Source organism: Rattus norvegicus, chromosome 8, assembly GCF_021556685.1.
Source record: "Rattus norvegicus strain SHRSP/BbbUtx chromosome 8, alternate assembly SHRSP_T2T, whole genome shotgun sequence".
NCBI classification, from domain to species: domain Eukaryota; kingdom Metazoa; phylum Chordata; class Mammalia; order Rodentia; family Muridae; genus Rattus; species Rattus norvegicus.
In genome coordinates, this window is record NC_141541.1 from 130926470 (window position 1) to 130951586 (window position 25117).

At 39.3% G+C, this 25117-nt stretch overlaps 1 protein-coding gene across 3 annotated transcripts in view; it reads left to right on the forward strand.

The window, feature by feature from the left end:
• The window catches only part of Sacm1l (SAC1 like phosphatidylinositide phosphatase), a 62745-nt gene that overhangs the window by 34629 nt on the left and 2999 nt on the right, over positions 1-25117 (forward strand). For all 3 annotated transcript variants that reach the window (XM_087560162.1, NM_001357497.1, NM_053798.3), the window contains 11 exon segments: positions 1410-1495; positions 2422-2508; positions 2962-3030; positions 5756-5835; positions 7779-7877; positions 10777-10915; positions 13770-13839; positions 13960-14032; positions 14998-15091; positions 15207-15299; positions 16484-16541. In XM_087560162.1, coding sequence (XP_087416288.1) covers positions 1410-1495; positions 2422-2508; positions 2962-3030; positions 5756-5835; positions 7779-7877; positions 10777-10915; positions 13770-13839; positions 13960-14032; positions 14998-15091; positions 15207-15299; positions 16484-16541 — 948 coding nt within the window.

Genomic DNA, 25117 nt, shown 5'->3' on the forward strand with positions numbered 1-25117 from the left:
TAGAATTTTTTATATTAATACAGGTATGTTTTCTTCCTTTTATATAGACAGTGGTTATATTTTATACATGTTTTCCTACATCTTGTTTTTTTTTAATTAATAACTTTGGAAGCTTTTAATAATGATATCTTCCTCTTTCCTCTCTTTCACTTCTTTCTCTTTTTAAAATAACTGACAACAAGATGCTTGTTCCTTAATGGGAATTGTGGAAGGTGTCTTAGTCAGTGTTCTATTGCTGTGAAGAGACACCATGACCACAGCAACTCTTATGAAAAGAAAACATTTAATTTGGACTTCCTTACAGTTTCAGAGGTTCAGTCCATTACGTTATGGTGACATGCAGTCAGACATGGTACTGGAGAAGTAGTTGAGAGTTCTGCATCCAGATTGACAGGTGGTAGAAGACGAGAGACACTGGGACCGGCTTAGGCTTTTGAAACCCTAAAGCTCCTCTTCTTGTATCCTCAAGTGACACACTTTCCCTAAGTCTATACCTACTCCAGCAAGGTCATACCTAAACCCCTCATGCATCTCCATTCCCTGATTGCCTATGGAGAGCATTTCTCATTCAAACACCACAGAAGAACAAATGTAGCTGTGCTTCTGAAAGTACTGCACACTGAGAAGTGACACCATTGCCAGTGTAGCTCAGACAGCTGCGTCCTTCTCATTATTTACTAATGCGTAGCTCAGATCAACCGATAATGACAACTCAGACGCTTTCTTTGAGAAATGTCAGAGAAAAAGGGATGTTTTAAATATTGGGAATTTAAAAATCTATTGATTTCTTCCTGGTGATTTGGAAATCTGAGTCAGGGCTACCTTGAAAATTGCTTTTGCTTAGCAACAATAAATTATGTAAACAAGCTAGAAGGAAATACTTCAGCTATCAGGAGTGCCTAAGCAGTGAAGAGTCTCTGGTAATGACATTAAATGGCTTTTCAAACTAGGTTTGGTGGACATGTTCATGGTCATGGTGGTAAGGATCACACACAATTTTTCATTTGATATTTAAATGTCTTCTGAGGCACTCTGTGTTACAACTAAGAACTGCTGATGCAGTGAGCCATGTTGTCATTTAGTGATATGTTATTATAAAGTAAAATTACAAAAAAGGATAGCTTTAACTATTCAACTAGGATTTGTAGGCATACTTAACTTTCTTTTCTTCAAAAGGAAGTGGTTTTGAGGATATATAGTGAGAAAAATACCAACAAGCTTTATGTTTATATAAATAAATCTTGACTACTTTTTAAGCCTGTTTGAGCTTTTATAGTTTCCTGATGGTGTACTAACCATTTATTTGAACTTAGTCTTATAAATACCCATTGATGTGAACTTAGTGACAATTATAAAGTTATCTTGAGTTAATGATTTTTTATATATATTTCTTTTGTACCAAATATTAGGAATTGATTCTGAAGGCCACGCAGCTAACTTTGTAGAAACAGAACAGATTGTGCACTACAGTGGGAACAGGGCTTCATTTGTACAGGCAAGTATGTCTGTCTGATGGTCATCCAGTTGGCCTATTCTACTTGATCTTTATTCTCTGTCACGTTGAATTTTTCTTATTCCCCTTTCTTTTTCTTTTTTTTTTTCCTTCTTCTCTTCTTCACTTCCTCCTCCTCTTCAGGCTTTTTGAAAGAGGGTCTCATGTAGTACTGGCTGACCTTAAACATACTGTATAATGGGCTATATGACTTTGAACTCTTGATCCTTCTGTGTCCATAACCCCAAAGCTAGGATTACATGTGTTTACTGCCAGGCCAGTCTTCCTTCTTTCTTAAGTACTAACTTTATGTAAATGTGGAAAAAGTTCAGCTACTCAGCGGGTTGGTTGTTAATCTGGCACTGTCTTATGGAGAAGAAAGTGTCAGGTTTATGGAAGTTTAGCAATCCCTAACCAGTGTTATAATGATGGAACAAGCTGACAGTAAGGCTTTGCCTGCCTTACTCAGTCCTGCCACCTGTTGCCTCTGGTAAAGTTGCGCAGTATTTCCTACTCCAGAGTGTCAGTGGTTAAGCAAATCCAGATCTTCATAAATACATTCCTTTGAGAATGAGTAAAGCAATTTTCTACTTTTTCATATTGCCAAACTATATAATGTATATATAACTTATTAATTTTTATGGATAGATAAATGTTTTAGAACTAAGGAGTGCACAGAACTTTCTGTTGTACAAGCACCACTTATGTAACACTGGGAAGGGAAAGTGCTTTTTAAGCATATGTCCATAAGACAAGAACTGTATGTATGTTTGTGTATATTTATTGAGGGAGGGTCTCTCTGTTGTCCTGTAGCTCCTAGATTGTCATTTTTCTTTGCAAAGCTGTTAATATATATTCTGCTTTCAATAATTAGGTTGAGAAAACTAGTTTGTGTATCTTTCTTTTCACATCTCTTCCTCTACTTTCAGACTCGAGGATCAATACCTGTTTTCTGGTCACAAAGACCAAATCTAAAGTACAAACCAGATCCACAGATCAACAAAGTAGCAAATCACGTATGTATCTTCCTGAATTTTTCCACTGGTTAAAATAGAACCCAAGTTGTTTTTAGAACATATATTTGTTCCCCACAAGTCAGAATTCAACATCTTCAAGGCCCTTCTCCTGGGCTGTAGGACAAACTGCCTCAGGAACATGTTACAAGTACTAGAATGAAGACTCACTGAGGGACATGACAGATTGGCATTGGGCAGATCTCGGTGAAGTCTATGAATGGAGTGCGTCTGTCAGAAGTTGTCTCCAGAACTCAATCGTGATACTGTAGTGCAGCATACAATGGCTGTGACAGCCAGTTACCTATCTATGGTGTTTCCACCATCCAGAAAGAATAGTCCTCACCCTGACATTCTCTTAAGTATAGAATTGGGATGGTTAAGGTGGTATTTTGTTTTTAAAAAGGTAATCATATAATATAGTTTAATAAATTATATACCTTTTGTTTCTTCTAGATGGATGGTTTCCAAAGGCATTTTGATTCACAAGTAATTATTTATGGAAAACAAGTAATAATTAATCTGGTAAGTTTGAATGTTTTGGGGGATGGGCAACAAAATAAAAACTTTAATTAACAGGAAAATTAATTTTTAATTCTTCTATAACTTTTTATCATACCAAACAGAAACTTTGATCTTAATAGCTCCTAGTAATTCCTTTTTACTTTACTCTCCAGTCCTTCTGAATTTGTCTGTTTATGTTTCTCATATATATATAGAATCATACAATATTTGTCTAATGTGTACTTGCTTCATTTAGTATAACATTTTAAAGGTTCATCCATATTCATCAGAATTGCATTACTAAAGACAGAATAATATCTTATTGTAGGCATATAAGACTGTTTTAAATCTATTCATGAATTAACATACATTTGCTTTATTTCTACCTTTTGGTTATTATTAATGAGTTAAAGAACATAATGAAGTTTAAAGAAAAGTGGTACTAATTCTTATTAAATCCCTAAACTTGGTTAGTTAAATCGATTAGTGGAGCCATTTGGTCTGAGGCTTTTCTTTAACCCTGATTCAGACTCCTTCCTACTTACTGGTCTGTTTAGATTTTTCTTTTGTGGATTGGAGAGGTTGGTGAGGTTGGGGCAAGTTTTCACTGTTAGCCCAAGCTGCCCTTGACCTCTTCGTGTTCCTTCTGACCCAACTTCCCAAGTGCTAGGATTACATGTGTGAGTCACCAAATCCAACCTTATTTTTCCATTAATTTATTTATTTACTCACTTTATATCCTGATTGCAGCCCCTCCTCTCCTCCCAGTCTCACCCTCTCATGCCCTTCCGCCACACCTTGCTCTCCTTTGAGAAGGGGAGCATCCCCCAACCCTCACACAAACACCTTGTACCAACCTACCCTGGCATATTAAGTCACATCAGGACTAAGGGCGTCCTCTTCCACTGAGACCAGAAAAGGCTGCAAGGGAAAATGGATCCAGAGGCAGGCAACAGAGTCTGAGTTACAACAGCCCCCGAGTCTAACTTTCTATTCCAGTTCTCTATTTCTTCAAGGTTCAGTTTTAGTAAAATTGATTTTTTTTGTTTTGTCTTTTCAAATTTGTTTAAGTTGAACAATTTTTTGGCATGAATGTCTATAATATCATTTTATAATTCTTTTTATTTTTCTAAAAAGTTATTAGCAGTGTCCTCATTATCGTTACTGGTTTTAGTAATTTGAATCTTGCCTCTTTTTTTTTGTTTGTTTGTTTATTGTAGCTGAATTTGTTGTCGTTATTGATCTTTCCAGGAACCAGTTCTTGTTCAGTTGTCTCCTCTGTTGGTTTTCTGCTTGCTTTATTTATTTCTGTTCTAGTCTGTATCATTCCCTTTCTTCTGCTACCTTTGGATTTACTTTGTTTTTCCTGCTCCTTCATGTGTAAAGTTAGGTTATTGATTTGAAGCTTTCTTTTTCTTCTTTCCTTTATTTTTAAATATTTTTTATTTTCATTTGTATATCACCTCTGTGTGCCTGGTGCCCACAGAAGCTAGAAGCTATTATCAGATCCCTCAGGACTGTATAGGTGGTTGGGAGCCACTATGTGAATGCTGAGAATTGAACTCACATCCTCCTTGAGCTCAGAGAGATCTGCCTGCCTCTGTCTCCTGAGTGCTAGAATTAAAAGCACATCTTACCACACCCAGCTAGTGTTTTGTCTCTTTGTTTTTAATATAGGCATTTGCAGTAATGGAATTCCCTTTTATTGCTGTTTGTTTTATCTCTTAGATTCTGATACATTGGATAAGCCATTTTTTTTCTGTTTCTTTATATGACTATTTTCCTTAAAAATTATACCTTGGATTATTATAATATGGAAACACTGGGGTCAGGTTTCTTTCCAGAGTTGGTTGCAGTTGGTTTGTTGGTTTGTTTTTTGGATTTTTAAAGATCATAGTGGTCTATTTGATCGTGAGACCTTTTCCAGACTCTTTTGCAAAGATTGTCCTCATCATATATGCTTGCTGAAGACTCTTAGTATGTTCAGCTAATGTTTTTCCAGATTTCATTGAATTTTAGAAATTGAGCAAAGAACAAAATAGCATGTCTTCTTTGCAAACTGACTCTATACTGAGATAGCCATCTATTTGCCCGTTAGCCAGACATGTTTCAAGGCTAAAGAGCAACGGCTAAAGAGTGATCTCTGCAGTATTAGGATTTTTCTGGACATGTTTCTTGCCTGAGTATGGACGTAGCTTTCTGAAGTCGTTCATATATACTGCTGCTTTTGAATGTTTCTAAAGAGCATCACTGTTTGCTGGACTTTAGGATGGTCTATTGTATGCCTGTGTCCAGAATGCATCTCTTGCCCCAGGTAGCCATTGGCTAATAGTGCAGTTGTAGCTTTTACAACCAGTCCAATATTTTTGACCTCCATTTAGTTACACAACACAGATAATTTAGTCCTTCTGGTAGGTACAAGTTTTGTGTACATTGGCTCTGGTCTGCTTCTCCTGGTTTCACAAAGGGAGCTAAAAACAAGATTGCTATTGTTTCCCACAAAACACCTTGTGTGGTGGAGGAGAAAGGACAGAGTTCTGTGATTGGAAGAGGGCCTTTTCTTGATAGACTTTTTACTGGTCGCTGTAAACTTTAATTGCGTTTCCATAGGTCCTACAAAGTTGGTTCAGATGACTTCCTCTTCTTTCTGATGTTTCTGTGCCAAAATGAAGGCTTAGAGTGTCCTTGTTATTTTCCTGGCATCACTATTCAAATAGAAAGTCATGTTGTTTTAAATTTCTTACAGGTGAACCATAAGGGATCAGAGAAACCACTTGAGCAAACATTTGCAAAAATGGTGTCATCCTTGGGAAGTGGGATGATCAGGTATCTCATGGGCGTCTGTTGTAGATCCTTTCAAGGCACATATATACTTATGTATATGAATATAAAGAGTATGCTATTATCTTTCAACTCACATCTAAAAAAAATGTGTGTGGGTGCATGTGGAGAGCCCATGGACTCTGGACGTAAGCAAGCCAGTCCGGATGCTGGTTACTGAACATGAGTCATCTGGAAGCCCAGCAAGTGCTTGTGACGGCTGAGCCATCGCTCTAGCCCTCAGCTTTTGCATATTTCTAGTACCAGATAAAAGTATAATTTTCATTTTGGTTGGTTTGAAATTTTTTCTGATACAGTTTATTTTATAGAGTAATTTTATGTTTGGTCCCTAGTTAAAACCAAGATTTTGCAAAACAATGGCATATTAGGTCACAAATGTGGGGTTTTGTTTTTAAAAGAGTTTTAGACTTTTATGTGTATGCGGGCTTTGCCTATATTTATAGATAGGTAGATAGATAGATAGATATATAGATAGATAGATTGATAGATAGATAGATCGATAGATAGATAGATCGATCTGCATTACATGCATGCAGTGCCCACTGTAGCCAGAACATGAGTACTGAAGCCCCTGGAAGGGCAGTTACAGATGGTTGTGAGCTGCCATGTGGGTATTGCTAATCAAACCTGGATCTTCTAGAAAAGCAGCCAGTTCTCCAGACTGCCGCACCATCTCTTCAGCCTCACGAATTTTAGTTTTTAACTTGATGTTGTCGTTACCACTGCATGAGTTGGGTCAGTTTAGCTTGCATAGTATCCTTCCCTGAAGCAGTATCTTTGCCTGTCCAATAAGTCACAAGGCAGTGGTTTTTAGATACTTTGTGTGATGGTCTGTTGAAACCAAGGCTCAGCTGGTAATTTTGATCAAGCACTAAAATAACTTACAGTGCTACTTGTGCTGAGGCTGCCTTTTAAGGCCCTTCCTTGCTTCCTGTTGTTGGCCCACATGTATTTCTGTGCTAATTTCCGGGGGTTGTGATTCTCTTAAGAACTGTTGAGGTGGTAGAGCCTCTTACATGCTAGAACCCTATACTCTGTGGGTAGAGCAGGGGAGTTCCACAGCGATGAATGCTTTCTCTGCACTTTCACTCCTCATGTGGGAGCACAGTCCTTGCAGGCCTCCTGCTTGCTGTGATGCCTGAGCAGGAAGGTCTGGTATGCTCATACTTGATGCAGCCAGTCTTCTCCATTGACTGTCAGGGCTTGGCTAATGATTCTCCCCTTCTCAAGGGAGGTGACAAATGGTAGGACATGGTCACATTTAGATATAACCCGGCTTTAGAGTTGTACTTATTAAATATTAGGTAATTGTAAAGATTGACAGAATTTTCTCTGCACATACATATGCATGTGTGGATGTCAGTAAAGGAAAGTGATTTGGAGAGAGGAGGGTGTAGGGGGGTTGAGTTGAGCAGTAGCTAACACTACAGGGACTGTCTTGCTTCCCTGCACTTCTTACAACCCCTAGTACACAACAGATACCCAGCCTAATCCACCATGGACTGAGCTGAGTTTCAATACTTTGAACATACTGATCTGGAAAATGGTAAGAAGAAACCATATTGTTTGCATACAGGGATAGAAAGTATATGCTATTCAGTTGGATTGTACCCCCTCTTGAAGTGACTACCTCAGAACTTTACAACTTACCTGCTCCGCTCACATTTGCGTTTCTTTACTGTTATCGGCAGGTCTCTAGAATAACAAAAATAAAATTTATAATTTAATAATATGTCCTCCACCATAGATATGAGCATGGGAGGGGTGTGTGTCTGTGTGTGGTGGTAAGCCCAAAATGAAAGAGGCTCTATATTCCTAAGCATTATGAATGTTCTGATATAGAAAAATCACCTTATAGGGGTGTTATTAATAGAAGAAAATTGGATGGTCTCATCGGTTTCTGAGTTTTTTTTTTTTTTTTTTGGTAGATATATTGCCTTTGACTTCCATAAGGAGTGTAAAAATATGAGATGGGATCGACTGAGTATTTTATTGGATCAAGTAGCAGAAATGCAGGATGAATTAAGGTAAGCCTTATTACTTCTCTAGAGCAGTAAGGGGGGGATGTATTAGGTCAGTCTTATTAATTATATGTAACAGCAAATTTGTGAAGCTGTTTCACTGGGTTGTTAGTGCTTATGTGCTGTTTTATTATTTTCTGTATTGGCAGAGTGTTGTTGATTGAAGAATAACTAAATTCTTACAAATGGATCACCGTCAGGACTATTCATAGTATTTTCCCAATTTTTACAAAATCACAGTTGGTTTATTACTATTTTGTTTAGTTGTCTGTCATTTTATCACACCATCCTGTTAGGAGCCTTTGAAATGATAATTTTCATTGTCCTCTCTTCAGCCTGTTAGATCACAGCATAGCTTTAAGTAGATGCTTCCTGTCACATAGAGTGTCTGGGTCCTTTCCTTATCTCTGAAAGAGTGCTGCAAGTGGTTCTGTTTGATGAATATGTATTTATCTTTTCACTTATGTTAAAATTTTACCTAGAAAAAAACTTTTCAATGTAGGATTATCGGAGCAAAAGATTTGAACATCATTGTGGTGTTTTTTGAATGTTTGCTACATATTTTAGTGTATTGGTTTACAACTAAATTGTTTTAAAGCTAAAACAGTTTATACACCAATTTATCGTTTTGTTTTACCTCTGTGATAATTCTAACCTGGCACTCCATATATGTACTCTTTGTACACAGTATACCAAATGTACTTTTAAATTTCAATTATCTCTCTGAACATTTGTTTGGTTTTTAAAAATATGTTAATATACATAGCTATCAACTATAGTTTAATTTTTTTCCTGTGACATTCTGTCCTGAGCAGAGTTAGTGAAGGGTGGTAGACCTGTACTGTGGTTGGCTATTAGAGAAGAGACTGGCTGGGCTTGGCTTTGTTGATAGAGGGGGTGGCTCCCTGGGTTCTCCAGTAATTGCTGTCATGCAAGAATGGGGCCAAGGACAGCACAATGGTGCACACTTGGAGGCAGACATAGGCAGATTTCTTTGAGTTTGAGACCAACCTTTTCTATATTGGGAGGGCTAGGCTATGCAGATACCTTGTTTGTTGTTTTAAAAAAAAACACAACCCATACAGTTTATCAAATAAAGACTTAGCCAGACACTGTGGTGAAAGCCCGCTAGCTCAGAGAGGCAGAGAAAGCACTCAGCTGACCTTCCTACTCAGCTGACATCCCAGAAGGAAGAAGCTCATTCTTCTCTACACTGCCTTAAACACCTTCACACTGAATGTCCCTCCTTTCTACTTCCTGTGCATCTCTTTCCAACCTCATGACTTCCCTCCCACTCTCTAGCAGTTTTCCTATGCTGACTTCCTATCAACTGGTTGCTTGCTCTGTCTCTTGACCTATGATTGACTTTATTTAATCTTGTTTACAAAACAAAGCTCTTGGACTAAAAGTCTGTGGTAGGGCTGAGCCACGCCACGACTAGAGACAAAACCTTCTAGTACACAATCTTGGTTTTCACAGTGTGATCAAATATTCTGCAACGCTTGTTTGAAAAAGCAAAACAACAACAACAAAAGAGTTGTTTTAAAACAACGGGGGACTCCAGAGCCCCTGACATTGTTGTTCACTATGCTCCTCAGATAGGCTGGGACGTTTACTAGAGGGAGGTGGGTGATCTCTCAAGACAGTATTTTTTTTCCCCAATGGCTTTTGAGGTAGTATATGGAATCTGTCTTCTCAGTTCTAACATGTGTCTCAGATCATCCCTAATTAGCCATATGATCGAGGGGCCTGGTGGACATCCTTAAATGGTTGTCTCTCAGTTTGTGAAGGTACTGATAACAATACCCGGTAGACCGAGTTCTGTGTAGTAATGTTTCTAAACTGCCTGTATATGCACTAGTGGCATTGTGTGTGCTCACACTCATACATGTACATGTGTGTTCCCTAGCTGGAGCCAGCTCCACTTGCACTGCAAAGACAAAAGTGGCTGTCTATCTAAGCACCTTCTTCATGGCCCTTCTTCCCAAGATGATGGTTTCAGTGTAGCTTTCATGAAACTGGGTTGGGGGAATAATTTTACTTTCTAGTTTTCAAACTAAGCCATACAGACTTTGCTTGATATTTGGTTTGTATGTTATGTTTTTCTCTCATTCAGACCTTAGAGCAGCTTAACAGTTGTACTAGTACCTCTATTTTGAGTATGAAAAAAACCCTGGTATCCTTTAAATGTAATGTATAACTTTATTATACATCTGGGAAGTTGGGTAGGGTGCTAAGGCTGACAACAGATGGTTTGTTGCCAAGGTCCATGCTCTTAACCAATTGAACATTGTCAATTTTTTTTTTAGTTCATAGTGTTATCCAAGGATCTTGTTAAAAAATAAAAACAACACAGGAGCTTGTCACAATGTTTGGCAAGTGATCAGGGGAGAGGAAAAATGGATTTTAAAAAATGTACTTTTCCTATTTTCTCTGTTTGCATAGTCATCCATTTTAAAAGAGAAAAAGAATTTAAGTGCTTTTTCCAACCTTTGCTTCGGAAGGTTCTGATCCTATTGATCATCAGGACTAAGAATTTTTAATTGTAACTCAGATTATGATAGAGATTTTTATGTTGGGACCTGGTGAAATAATCGTGTTAAAGGTACCTTAGGAAATATGGTTGGTTTCTGTAGCAATAGTTCCCTTCACTGTTCTCTCAGCATTTCTGTGTGTGATGACTTCTAAAAAAGCTGTTTTGGAAAAGGGGCTATTGCTTCAACTATTCATATTCCCATTTTGTGTAGGAAAAGAATATGCTTGATTGTGCACTCCATCTGACCTTGTAATTTATGGATTTTACTAAGATTTTTCACTCCATGAGACCTGTGTACTAGGAGCAGTGCCATTGATGTGTGTGTTCAGTGTGTGTTGGTATAGGAGTGCTCACACAAATGTGTTTCAGTTATTTTTTAGTAGACTCTGCTGGCAAGGTGGTGACAAACCAGGAAGGAGTTTTCCGCAGCAACTGTATGGATTGTCTAGACAGAACGAATGTGATACAGAGTTTATTAGCTCGGCGTTCCCTTCAGGCACAGCTGCAGGTGAGTATGACTTTATTGAAAAAAAAATGTAGTTTAAAAAAAGTAAAAACTTTACTTTTGAAAACCAGCAACAACAAGTACTCATGTTGCCTACACCCTAACCTTTTTTTTATTTTTGAACCTTGCCACTCTTGGTATACAAATTATCTGTAACTACCATCAGAGCACATTTGTAGTTTTTACTGCACCATTTTCCTTTGGTATTTATGTAATCAGTTTTAATAGTATACATTGAACTGTAATTTTTTTAAAAGATTTATTCATTATATGTAAGTACATTGTAGCTGTCTTCAGACACAGCAGAAGAGGACATCAGATCTCATTACAGATGGTTGTGAGCCATCATGTGTTTGCTGGGATTTGAACTCAGGACCTCTGGAAGAGCAGTCATTGCTCTTAACCACTGAGCCATTTCTCCAGCCCCTGAACTGTAATTTATTAAACCATTTATATTTCTATGTCTGGGGCTTTAAGTGATACTATAGAGAATGTATCTATTTTTAATATCATTAACTTGAATACTTTCCTTTGGGCTTTAGTAGCCTTTCTAATCACTTTGATTAAGTAATCTGACAAAATCAATTTAGGGAGCAAAGGTTTATTGTAGTTCACAGTTCCAGGTTGCAGTCCATCCCTGTGAAGTATCTTAAAAATGTATCCCTGGGGAGACATGAACAAAATGTGCATTCATTCCAGATAGGGACTCCACAACAGAACAAAGTAAGGATAACCACTGAATTCCAATTTAGCAATCTGAGTTTATTGGGATTATAGGAGTGTGAGTGAGGTGTTGCTTATGGGAGCAGAAATAACTCAAACACAGCTGTATCACGGAAAGCCCACCCTAACACCAGGTGATGCTCATGATACTGCAAACCTGGGGGATGATGGATACTACCTGACTTGTAGGCAGCTTGAAAGACTGAAGAGTCTCTTTCAGCCATCTTGTGGTTGAGGAGGGACAGTCCATTTACACCTAGTGTTTCTGGTCAGTTTCAGTGACATGCTGATGCTACTGAGCTGTTTACTTCCTTAGTCATAAGAAACTTCCCTGCAAGTTTTATCTTGGAGGAAATTGTTATACAACATGGGGTATCCATGCATCAGGAACCTGAAGCAGCCAGTTACAGTCATTGTCAAGTGTGGAGGAAGGGAGGGAGGGGGAGAGTGGATGGATGGATGGATGGATGGATGGATGGATGGATGGATGGATGGATGGATGGATGGATGGAGTTTGCGCTCTTGCTAATGCTCCGGTCACTTTCCCTTATCCCCACAGTTCAGGACCCAGAGGAGTAGTGTTCCTCACCTTCAAGCTGAGGTGCCCACATCAGTAGTGTAATCAAGACAATCTCCATAAGATTAGCCCACAGGTTATATTGATCTAAACAACCCCTCTTTGAGACTCTTCCCAAGTGACTATAAATTGTGTCAGGTTGATAATTAAACTAACCTTACTTGGGTTAATTCCTAGAAGTGGAATTACAGGATTAAAGAGAATAAATACATTACTTTCTAAGAGGCCCCATATCAGTTTATGTTGATGTCAGCAACGAATAGTGAATCCATTCCACTGAACTCGAGCTGCATCAGGTATTTTTGTGTAAGACGTGCCTGTTCCTTTGTTTTACTTTTTGTTTCTGAGGCAGGGCACTCTGCAGCACACACAGGCTTCTAACTCCTTATTCTCCTGCCTAATTAGTATATCAAAATTGTTTTGGAGGTATAGTTCAGTTGGTAGAGTGCTTGCTTAGTATGAGTGAAGCCCTAGATTTGATCCCACATAACTGAATTCTGTGGTACATAGCTATAGTCATAGCATTTGGAGGTGAAGCAGGGAGATCTAGGTTACCCTGGGCTACTTGAGATCCCGTCTCAAGAAAAAAATGGGTTTTTTGAGTCTCTTGTTCTGACAAGGAGCATTAGCTTCTTAGTTTAAAGTTTCTGACATAATTGCTTTATTGTTAAGATTGTGCTAAGGAGAAAAAGTAGATGCAAACAGTATATATATATACATACATACATACATACATATATATATGTGTGTATATATATATACACACACACACACATATATATATATATGTATATATATATATATGAATGACAGACCTAGATTTCTAAATCACATTGGCCTTTAAAGTATGTTTCAGAAATCTAGATAAAATTTTTTAAGTATTTAAAGGACAAAAATCAGAAAATCATAATTTTTCTAACATTCAAAAAATTTTGGTTTCTGTTTTAGAACGAATTTTTCTTGAGTCATAAAGTAACTGTGCCAAAGGAATGATGAGCGATCTCTAGTTGTGCTTGTGCTGTGTCAGTCTAGTGACGATACTTCAGTTGTGGTTTTCAGCTGGAAAGGCTTAAGAATGGTTTGATCCTGTGGCAGATTAAGCAGCCTGCTGAATTAGGTTCTGTAATCTAGTTCACATTGTAGACACAGTTTGATGGAACATAATGAACTTCAGAGCATCTTTGGGCAGAAGGTCTTTGAGGCAGTCTTGTCAGCTAGTGTGGGAACTTTCCCATTGTTCTTTTTCCTCAGCTACTGAGGGCACTCTAACCCACACTGATCAAGACATAGTGAGGTGTTAGCTGAGGTGGTCCAGAGGACTGATGAAACAAAATCGAGGATGGGGTTTCCCAATATGTGATTGGTAGACCCCAAAGAATCCATAGAGAAGGGGATTTAGGAACTCAGCAACCTTTGAAATTTTATAAAAGGGTGTGTGGGTGTGTGCACGCGCCAGCAGGAAAAGAACCCCCATGATAGGATTTGTGGACTATTGCCTTTTCTTCCTAAGTCAGGTCTGCTAAAGTCTCATACATATGGGTGTGATTCTGTTTCTAGAGACTAGGAGTTTTGCATGTGGGACAAAAGCTTGAAGAACAAGATGAGTTTGAGAAGATTTACAAAAATGGTAGGTAATTTCTTAGTAGGAGCAAAGTTCAAATTTTGAAATTAATATTTTGCACTAAAACTTTAGTTGACACCTTAATCATTGATTATCAGCTGTTTTTGTTTGTTTGTTTTCCCAAAGCCTGGGCCGATAATGCTAATGCTTGTGCCAAACAGTATGCAGGAACCGGTGCCTTGAAGACTGACTTTACAAGGTAAGCCACACTTTTAACTTGTGATCTGCATCAGTGGCTTGTAGTCCCAGTGCTCTCTGGCATTCTGTGGTTCTGTGGTGAGCTTTCAGGTACAGTTGTATAAGCCAAGCACCTGTGCCTCACTAGAGCTGTCATGTCAGGATTGCTGAAGACAAGGCTTGGGCATTAGTGGGTTCTTAGCCTCCTTGGGGCAGTCTCATGCATAGAGACATCACTTTGCACCTCAGTCACCAGTCTGATTCCACAGGTTTGGGACACAGCCTATGAGCTGCACCTCTGCAAAGCTCCCAACCAAACTCCTGCTCCTGTCAGTTGTTCTCAGTACCTTTGGGTCTTTTCTGTAACACTGTAGAGATTCCCTGGGACCAAATGTGGTTCCTAGTTCTGTGCTGTTTTCTATCTCCTGACATAGGCTGTATTTCTTCTCATAGTTCTCGTTTTGTAGTTAAGCTATTTCGCTTTCTTGTGTCTACTTTGGTAATGTTTTAGAGAACAAACACAATTGCTCTTCTTTTCCGTGGGTTGTATGTATGGATTCAACCAACCACTAACCAAAGCACTCATGAAAAAGTGTCTGTGTCTGTACTGAGCATGTGCAGATGTTTTCTATATCATTTCCTCAATAATACAGGATAGTGTCTCTTTGCTTCATGCTTGCATTATATTAGACATCATAGTTACTTAGAAATGATAAGAGGGTGTGAATAGGGTGTGTGGAAACACTACACCTTTTTATATGAGGAACTTGAACATCTGTAGAGTAGTGTCTAGTAGGGTTCTTTATAGATACAAAGACACAACTATAGATTTCTTGCTAGTGACTTGTAAAATGTCTGTGTTTTTAGGGATAATTTTTGATATCTTTGCTGTTCATGTATTTCTATAACTCTCATGGGTCATAAAACTGATAATTTAGTATGTATATATATATATATAATTTAAAACTGGATCTTTTTTTAAATCAGAACTGGAAAAAGAACTCAGTTGGGACTGGTAATGGATGGCTTCAACTCATTATTACGGTACTACAAGAACAACTTTTCTGATGGATTTAGACAAGTAAGTCTGTATTTGATGGTGTTTGTTTGCCACTGAATGGTTATCTCTTTGCACTATTGCTCAATGTAGTCAAATTAAGTTTGGAAAGTTCACAATTTTGTTCTTTATTTTCTAGGATTCTATAGACTTATTTCTTGGAAACTACTCAGTGGATGAATTAGACTCTCACAGTCCTTTAAGTGTTCCAAGGGACTGGAAATTCCTGGCGGTAAGAAACTTTTCTATGATTTCTAGGATTGGAAGTATATGTCTGAAGGTATAGAAAACACCTCTGTTGAAAACATTGCATGCTGTTATAAATGGAATATATATATTTATTTTTCTCTTCTGAAGAAAAGACTCGAATACAGAAAGAATAACTGTGTACACACTTTCTTTCATGACTCTGCCATATTAGAATGGACACAGGAGTTCTTTTTTCAGGAGAACTTCAATTCTCTTTGATCAGGGAATTGCTAAAGATAAATTTGTAAATGAAGGGCAAGAACTGGACCCCCATCTGGAGTAGTTAGAGAAAGGATTGAAGGAGCTGAGGGGGTTTACAAACCCATGAGAATAACAATACCAACCAATCAGAGCTCACAGGAACTAAACCACCATCCAAAGAGTATACATGGTTCCAGCTGCACATGTAGCAGAGCATGCCCTTGTTGGACATCAATGAGAGGAGAAGCCCTTGGTCCTGCCAAGGCGGGACACCATCCCCCCACCCCCCGCCCCAGTGTAGGGGAATGTCAGAGTGGGGAGATGGGAAGGGGTGGGTGGATGGGTGGGGGAACACCCTTACAGAAGAAGTGGGTCAGGGAATGGAATAGGGGGTTTCTGGAAACCTGGAAAAGGAATAACATTTGAAATGTAAATAATTAAAATATCCAATAAAAAAAATTACAATCCAAAATCTAGAAAGACAGAAAATACATTGTAAAATGGAAAATGTGTTATTTGATAAATTCAGTGTGTAGTTTTACTGAAGAAAAAAAAAAGAAAGAAAGAAAGGTAAAGTGTGTTTGGGATACTTTGCTTTTCTTTTCTCCTGTATTCACAAGACTTTGCAGCTTCTCTGGGGCCTTCTACCAGATGACAAAGTGCCCTGGATGGAAGAGAAGTCTGTTGTCCTTACAGTATTTGGCCAGGTTTGGAGCAGAAGCATCCTTCTGTAGATCTCATACTTTATTAGTATGAAGACTTTTGTTACTGTGATTGAAGCCATAAATAGTGATGTTTGGTTTAAAAACTGAACCCCCCCCCCCCCAAAAAAAAAAACCAAACCAAACCAAAACATTGTGTGTCTGAGCCTGCAGAAGAAGTTTGGCACCTTTCCAGGCAAAGTAGATGGATGATTTTATAACCACGGATTACTCCTAACAGCTGTATCTTTTGGTTATATTTCAGTTGCCTATCATCATGGTTGTTGCCTTTTCAATGTGCATCATCTGTTTGCTTATGGCTGGTAAGTGGACTCTGTTTCATATTCTGCTTTTGTTTTTTCCTTTTGATATGCGGTCTTACTGTTTTTCTCTGTCTGGCTTGAACTTCTCTATGTTGATCAAGCTGGCCTTCAACTAAAAAATAAAAAAATAAAAACATCTGCCCACCTCTGCCCCCTGAGTGCTGGAATTAAAAAAGGTGTGTGCCACAGTGCTTGCCTTTAGATAATGCATCTGAGTCTTGATTACATGCAGCACTAGATGTTTACTTATTATGTTTAATGAGCGGTTTGATAATTGGGTTTTATTTTGTATATATGTGTGTAGTACTGGGCATGGGCATCACTGTGCACTGACACCGCTCTAATTCCTACTAGTTTTCTATTGTTGTTATTGTAGTTGTTAGTGGTCATTCTTTGTTTAGAGTCTCATTTTCTTTCTTTATTTTAAATTAACATACAGGCTATTTGATATCATATGGCATTTTCAAACAAAGTATTTTAGTGGTTCTTCTTTTCCCTTATCTCCTCCAGCACCTTTAATTACTATTGTCACATGAGGGGTGCACATGTAGATAGAGGTGAGGTCAGAGGACAACTCTGTGGAATTAGCTCTCCCATTTTTTTTTTTAAGATTTATTTATTTATTATATATAAGTACACTGTAGCTGTCTTCAGATACACCAGAAGAGGGCATCAGATCTCTTTACAGATGGTTGTGAGCCACCATGTGGTTGCTGGGAATTGAACTCAGGACCTCTGGAAGAGCAGTCAGTGCTCTTAACCACTGAGCCATCTCTCCAGCCCATGGCCCTGTTTTTTAACTTGAGGTTTTTTACAATTTTTTTCTTGTTACCAAAATAATATATAATAATTATAGGACACATAATTAGGCAAAATGAAAAGAAAATTGTCATTCTGCCTACTAGAAATAAGCTAAGCCTTCATAATATTTTTAATTAATTATTATGTGTATGTTGCTTGTGTAAGGCAGCGTGTGCAGTGGTGCATATGTAGAGTTTAGAGAACAACTTTTGCAGAGTTGGTTCTCTTTCTTGCACAGTGGGTTCGAGGGATCAAACTCAGATTACCATGCCTGTGTGACAAATATCTTTACCCGCTTGAGCAGTTTTCTGGCCCCATTAATATTTTGATGTTTGTTTTGTTTCTTTTTTTTTTTTTTCTTTTTCTTTTTTTTTATTAACTTGAGTATTTCTTATATACATTTCGAGTGTTATTCCCTTTCCCGGTTTCCGGGCAAACATCCCCCTCCCCCCTCCCCTTCCTTATGGGTGTTCCCCTCCCAACCCTCCCACCATTGCCGCCCTCCCCCCATAGACTAGTTCACTGGGGGTTCAGTCTTAGCAGGACCCAGGGCTTCCCCTTCCACTGGTGCTCTTACTAGGATATTCATTGCTACCTATGGGGTCAGAGTCCAGGGTCAGTCCATGTATAGTCTTTAGGTAGTGGCTTAGTCCCTGGAAGCTCTGGTTGCTTGGCATTGTTGTACTTTTGGGGTCTCGAGCCCCTTCAAGCTCTTCCAGTTCTTTCTCTGATTCCTTCAATAGGGGACCTGTTCTCAGTTCAGTGGTTTGCTGCTGGCATTCGCCTCTGTATTTGCTGTATTCTGGCTGTGTCTCTCAGGAGCGATCTACATCCGGCTCCTGTCGGTCTGCACTTCTTTGCTTCATCCATCTAGTCCAATTGGGTGGCTGTATATGTATGGGCCAAATGTGGGACAGGCTCTGAATGGGTGTTCCTTCAGTCTCTGTTTTAATCTTTGCCTCTCCCTTCCCTGCCAAGGGTATTCTTTTTCCTCATTTAAAGAAGGAGTGAAGCATTCACATTTTGATCATCCGTCTTGAGTTTCGTTTGTTCTAGGGATCTAGGGTAATTCAAGCATTTGGGCTAATAGCCACTTATCAATGAGTGCATACCATGTATGTCTTTCTGTGATTGGGTTAGTTCACTCAGGATGATATTTTCCAGTTCCAACCATTTGCCTACGAATTTCATAAACTCGTTGTTTTTGATAGCTGAGTAGTATTCCATTGTGTAGATGTACCACATTTTCTGTATCCATTCCTCTGTTGAAGGGCATCTGGGTTCTTTCCATTTTCTGGCTATTATAAATAAGGCTGCGATGAACATAGTGGAGCACGTGTCTCTTTTATATGTTGAGGCATCTTTTGGGTATATGCCCAAGAGAGGTATAGCTGGATCCTCAGGCAGTTCAATGTCCAATTTTCTGAGGAACCTCCAGACTGATTTCCAGAATGGTTTTACCAGTCTGCAATCCCACCAACAATGGAGGAGTGTTCCTCTTTCTCCACAACCTCGCCAGCATCTGCTGTCACCTGAGTTATTGATCTTAGCCATTCTCACTGGTGTGAGGTGAAATCTCAGGGTTGTTTTGATTTGCATTTCCCTTATGACTAAAGATGTTGAACATTTCTTTAGGTGTTTCTCAGCCATTCGGCATTCCTCAGCTGTGAATTCTTTGTTTAGCTCTGAACCCCATTTTTTAATAGGGTTATTTGTTTCCCTGCGGTCTAACTTCTTGAGTTCTTTGTATATTTTGGATATAAGGCCTCTATCTGTTGTAGGGTTGGTAAAGATCTTTTCCCAATCTGTTGGTTGCCGTTTTGTCCTAACCACAGTGTCCTTTGCCTTACAGAAGCTTTGCAGTTTTATGGGATCCCATTTGTCAATTCTTGATCTTAGAGCATAAGCCATTGGTGTTTTGTTCAGGAAATTTTTTCCAGTGCCCATGTGTTCCAGATGCTTCCCTAGTTTTTCTTCTATTAGTTTGAGTGTGTCTGGTTTGATGTGGAGGTCCTTGATCCACTTCGACTTAAGCTTTGTACAGGGTGATAAGCATGGATCGATCTGCATTCTTCTACATGTTGCCCTCCAGTTGAACCAGCACCATTTGCTGAAAATGCTATCTTTTTTCCATTGGATGGTTTTGGCTCCTTTGTCAAAAATCAAGTGACCATAGGTGTGTGGGTTCATTTCTGGGTCTTCAATTCTATTCCATTGGTCTATCTGTCTGTCTCTGTACCAATACCATGCAGTTTTTATCACTATTGCTCTGTAATACTGCTTGAGTTCAGGGATAGTGATTCCCCCTGAAGTCCTTTTATTGTTGAGGATAGCTTTAGCTATCCTGGGTTTTTTGTTATTCCAGATGAATTTGCAAATTGTTCTGTCTAACTCTTTGAAGAATTGGATTGGTATTTTGATGGGGATTGCATTGAATCTGTAGATTGCTTTTGGTAAAATGGCCATTTTTACTATATTAATCCTGCCAATCCATGAGCATGGGAGATCTTTCCATCTTCTGAGGTCTTCTTCAATTTCTTTCTTCAGTGTCTTGAAGTTCTTATTGTACAGATCTTTTACTTGCTTGGTTAAAGTCACACCGAGGTACTTTATATTATTTGGGTCTATTATGAAGGGTGTCGTTTCCCTAATTTCTTTCTCGGCTTGTTTCTCTTTTGTATAGAGGAAGGCAACTGATTTATTTGAGTTAATTTTATACCCAGCCACTTTGCTGAAGTTGTTTATCAGCTTTAGTAGTTCTCTGGTGGAACTTTTGGGATCACTTAAATATACTATCATATCATCTGCAAATAGTGATATTTTGACCTCTTCTTTTCCGATCTGTATCCCTTTGATCTCCTTTTGTTGTCTGATTGCTCTGGCTAGAACTTCAAGAACTATATTGAATAAGTAGGGAGAGAGTGGGCAGCCTTGTCTAGTCCCTGATTTTAGTGGGATTGCTTCAAGTTTCTCTCCATTTAGTTTAATGTTAGCAACTGGTTTGCTGTATATGGCTTTTACTATGTTTAGGTATGGGCCTTGAATTCCTATTCTTTCCAGGACTTTTATCATGAAGGGGTGTTGAATTTTGTCAAATGCTTTCTCAGCATCTAATGAAATGATCATGTGGTTCTGTTCTTTCAGTTTGTTTATATGATGGATCACGTTGATGGTTTTCCGTATATTAAACCATCCCTGCATGCCTGGGATGAAGCCTACTTGATCATGGTGGATGATTGTTTTGATGTGCTCTTGAATTCGGTTTGCCAGAATTTTATTGAGTATTTTTGCGTCGATATTCATAAGGGAAATTGGTCTGAAGTTCTCTTTCTTTGTTGTGTCTTTGTGTGGTTTAGGTATAAGAGTAATTGTAGATTCGTAGAAGGAATTCGGTAGGGCTCCATCTGTTTCAATTTTGTGGAATAGTTTGGATAAAATTGGTATGAGGTCTTCTATGAAGGTTTGATAGAATTCTGCACTAAACCCATCTGGACCTGGGCTCTTTTTGGTTGGGAGACCTTTAATGACTGCTTCTATTTCCTTAGGAGTTATGGGGTTGTTTAACTGGTTTATCTGTTCCTGATTTAACTTTGATACCTGGTATCTGTCTAGGAAATTGTCCATTTCCTGAAGATTTTCAAATTTTGTTGAATATAGGTTTTTATAGTAAGATCTGATGATTTTTTGAATTTCCTCTGAATCTGTAGTTATGTCTCCCTTTTCATTTCTGATTTTGTTAATTTGGACGCACTCTCTGTGTCCTCTCGTTAGTCTGGCTAAGGGTTTATCTATCTTGTTGATTTTCTCAAAGAACCAACTTTTGGTCCTGTTGATTCTTTCTATGGTCCTTTTTGTTTCTACTTGGTTGATTTCAGCTCTGAGTTTGATTATTTCCTGCCTTCTACTCCTCCTGGGTGTATTTGCTTCTTTTTGTTCTAGAGCTTTTAGGTGTGCTGTCAAGCTGCTGACATATGCTCTTTCCTGTTTCTTTCTGCAGGCACTCAGCGCTATGAGTTTTCCTCTTAGCACAGCTTTCATTGTGTCCCATAAGTTTGAGTATGTTGTATCTTCATTTTCATTAAATTCTAAAAAGTTTTTAATTTCTTTCTTTATTTCTTCCTTGACCAGGTTATCATTGAGTAGAGCATTGTTCAATTTCCACGTATATGTGGGCATTCTTCCCTTATTGTTATTGAAGACCAGTTTTAGGCCGTGGTGGTCCGATAGCACGCATGGGATTATTTCTATCTTTCTGTACCTGTTGAGGCCCGTTTTTTGACCAATTATATGGTCAATTTTGGAGAAAGTACCATGAGGAGCTGAGAAGAAGGTATATCCTTTTGCTTTAGGATAGAATGTTCTATAAATATCCGTTAAGTCCATTTGGCTCATGACTTCTCTTAGTCTGTCGACATCACTGTTTAATTTCTGTTTCCATGATCTGTCCATTGATGAGAGTGGGGTGTTGAAATCTCCCACTATTATTGTGTGAGGTGCAATGTGTGTTTTGAGCTTTAGTAAGGTTTCTTTTACGTATGTAGGTGCCCTTGTATTTGGGGCATAGATATTTAGGATTGAGAGTTCATCTTGGTGGATTTTTCCTTTGATGAATATGAAGTGTCCTTCCTTATCTTTTTTGATGACTTTTAGTTGGAAATTGATTTTATTTGATATTAGAATGGCTACTCCAGCTTGCTTCTTCTGACCATTTGCTTGGAAAGTTGTTTTCCAGCCTTTCACTCTGAGGTAGTGTCTGTCTTTGTCTCTGAGGTGTGTTTCCTGTAGGCAGCAGAATGCAGGGTCCTCGTTGCGTATCCAGTTTGTTAATCTATGTCTTTTTATTGGGGAGTTGAGGCCATTGATATTGAGAGATATTAAGGAATAGTGATTATTGTTTCCCTTTATATTCATATTTGGATGTGAGGTTATGTTTGTGTGCTTTCATTCTCTTTGTTTTGTTGCCAAGACGATTAGTTTCTTGCTTCTTCTAGGGTATAGCTTGCCTCCTTATGTTGGGCTTTACCATTTATTATCCTTTGTAGTGCTGGATTTGTAGAAAGATATTGTGTAAATTTGGTTTTGTCATGGAATATCTTGGTTTCTCCATCAATGTTAATTGAGAGTTTTGCTGGATACAGTAACCTGGGCTGGCATTTGTGTTCTCTTAGGGTCTGTATGACATCAGTCCAGGATCTTCTGGCCTTCATAGTTTCTGGCGAGAAGTCTGGTGTGATTCTGATAGGTCTCCCTTTATATGTTACTTGACCTTTTTCCCTTACTGCTTTTAATATTCTTTCTTTATTTTGTGCGTTTGGTGTTTTGACAATTATGTGACGGGAGGTGTTTCTTTTCTGGTCCAATCTATTTGGAGTTCTGTAGGCTTCTTGTATGCCTATGGGTATCTCTTTTTTTAGGTTAGGGAAGTTTTCTTCTATGATTTTGTTGAAGATATTTACTGGTCCTTTGAGCTGGGAGTCTTCACTCTCTTCTATACCTATTATCCTTAGGTTTGATCTTCTCATTGAGTCCTGGATTTCCTGTATGTTTTGGACCAGTAGCTTTTTCCGCTTTACATTATCTTTGACAGTTGAGTCAATGATTTCTATGGAATCTTCTGCTCCTGAGATTCTCTCTTCCATCTCTTGTATTCTGTTGGTGAAGCTTGTATCTACAGCTCCTTGTCTCTTCTTTTGGTTTTCTATATCCAGGGTTGTTTCCATGTGTTCTTTCTTGATTGCTTCTATTTCCATTTTTAATTCCTTCATCTGTTTGATTGTGTTTTCCTGGAATTCTTTCAGGGATTTTTGCCATTCCTCTCTGTAGGCCTCTACTTGTTTATTAATGATTTCCTGTGTTTCCCTAAGTGTGTTCATGTCTTTCTTGAAGTCCTCCAGCATCATGATCAAATATGATTTTGAAACTAGATCTTGCTTTTCTGGTGTGTTTGGATATTCCATGTTTGTTTTGGCGGGAGAATTGGGCTCCGATGATGGCATGCAGTCTTGGTTTCTGTTGCTTGGGTTCCTGCGCTTGCCTCTCGCCATCAGATTATCTCTAGTGTTACTTTGTTCTGCTATTTCTGACAGTGGCTAGACTGACCTATAAGCCTGTGTGTCAGGAGTGCTGTAGACCTGTTTTCCTCTCTTTCAGTCAGTTATGGGGACAGTGTGTTCTGCTTTCCGGCGTGTAGTTTTTCCTCTCTACAGGTCTTCAGCTGTTCCTGTGGGCCTGTGTCTTGAGTTCACCAGGCAGCTTTCTTGCAGCAGAAAATTTGGTCTTACCTGTGGTCCCGAGGCTCAGGTTCGCTCGTGGGGTGCTGCCCAGGGGCTCTCTGCAGCGGCAGCAACCAGGAAGACCTGTGCCGCCCCTTCCGGGAGCTTCAGTGCACCAGGGTTCCAGATGGTCTTTGGTTTTTTCCTCTGGCGTCCGAGATGTGTGTGCAGGGAGCAGTCTCTTCTGGTTTCCCAGGCTTGTCTGCCTCTCTGAAGGTTTAGCTCTCCCTCCCACGGGATTTGGGTGCAGAGAACTGTTTATCCGGTCTGTTTCTTTCAGGTTCCGGCGGTGTCTCAGGCGCAGAAGTCCTGCCGCTCCTGGGCCCTCCCCCACGGGAGCCCAGAGGCCTTATACAGTTTCCTCTTGGGCCAGGGATGTGGGCAGGGGTGAGCAGTGTTGGTGGTCTCTTCCGCTCTGCAGCCTCAGGAGTGCCCACCTGACCAGGCGGTTGGGTCTCTCTCTCACCGGGTCTGGGAGCAGAGAGCTGCTGCGGGCCGGGATCCGCGGGTGTGGGACTTCCCGTTTGTTTTGTTTCTTAAGACTGGGTCTCTGGTTAGCCCTGGCTGTCCTGAAACTTCTATGTAAAGCACCACGTTGATGGCCCCCTGCAAGTGCTCTCCCTAATCCCCTGTGCCTTTTGTCTCTCCATGTGGAAGCCTGGCTTTCCACAGCACTCCTGGGCTTCCAGTGTGCTCATCAGGAATCCCCGCCTGGTGACCTTTATTTTTCTGCACAGAGTGATTTTCTCACTTGTCTTTACCATCCACTCACCAGATTTTTGAGGCAGAGACTATTTTGTTCATTGTTTTGTCTGCTGAGTCTAGGCTTACAGGAAGCCCTCAGGGGTTTTCTGAATTAGGGATTGGCATCCTACACCACCATCCTACCCTGTACTACCATCAGCCTGCACTTCTTAAGAGGACCAGTGCTATACCTCTCTGCCCTCAGAGTTTAGCATTGTAAACAATCACCACATGGTTTGATAAAATACTACAATGTTGAATAGAGGGAAAAAAGCATAGTAACTTGCCATCCTCGTTAACAAACTAGTGTAAAGAGAGACAGTAGACACTGTTTTATTTCATGTAGCCTCTGTAGTATATTCTTTGACCTTCTAAAACTTGAGAACCCATTCTTAACTACAGTAAAAACAAAAGGGTATAGGAATTGCTTGCAGTCTGGTTGTGAGTCTGTGTCAGTTTTTATGGTAGGAAGGAAAGGAAAAAGAACAAATCCAGGCAGCATGCTTGCTCCCAGGCCAACAACTGGTTTCAGTCATTCTGGATCTTTGACTTGGGCCTTAAACACTGCACAGTGGGTGCTCATTCCTGGAAGCCATTGCCTCTTGGATGGGTTTTGTTTGGTTTTCTGTGCTCACCACAGGTTAAAGAGCTTCTACAGGGATAAGGCCTGAGTGGAGGGTTTCTCTGGGGAGTGCTTAGCAGCTTATAGGAAGCTCCTTTCTTGGTCTGAAGCAGCACAGTGAGGTCTTGCTTCAGTCC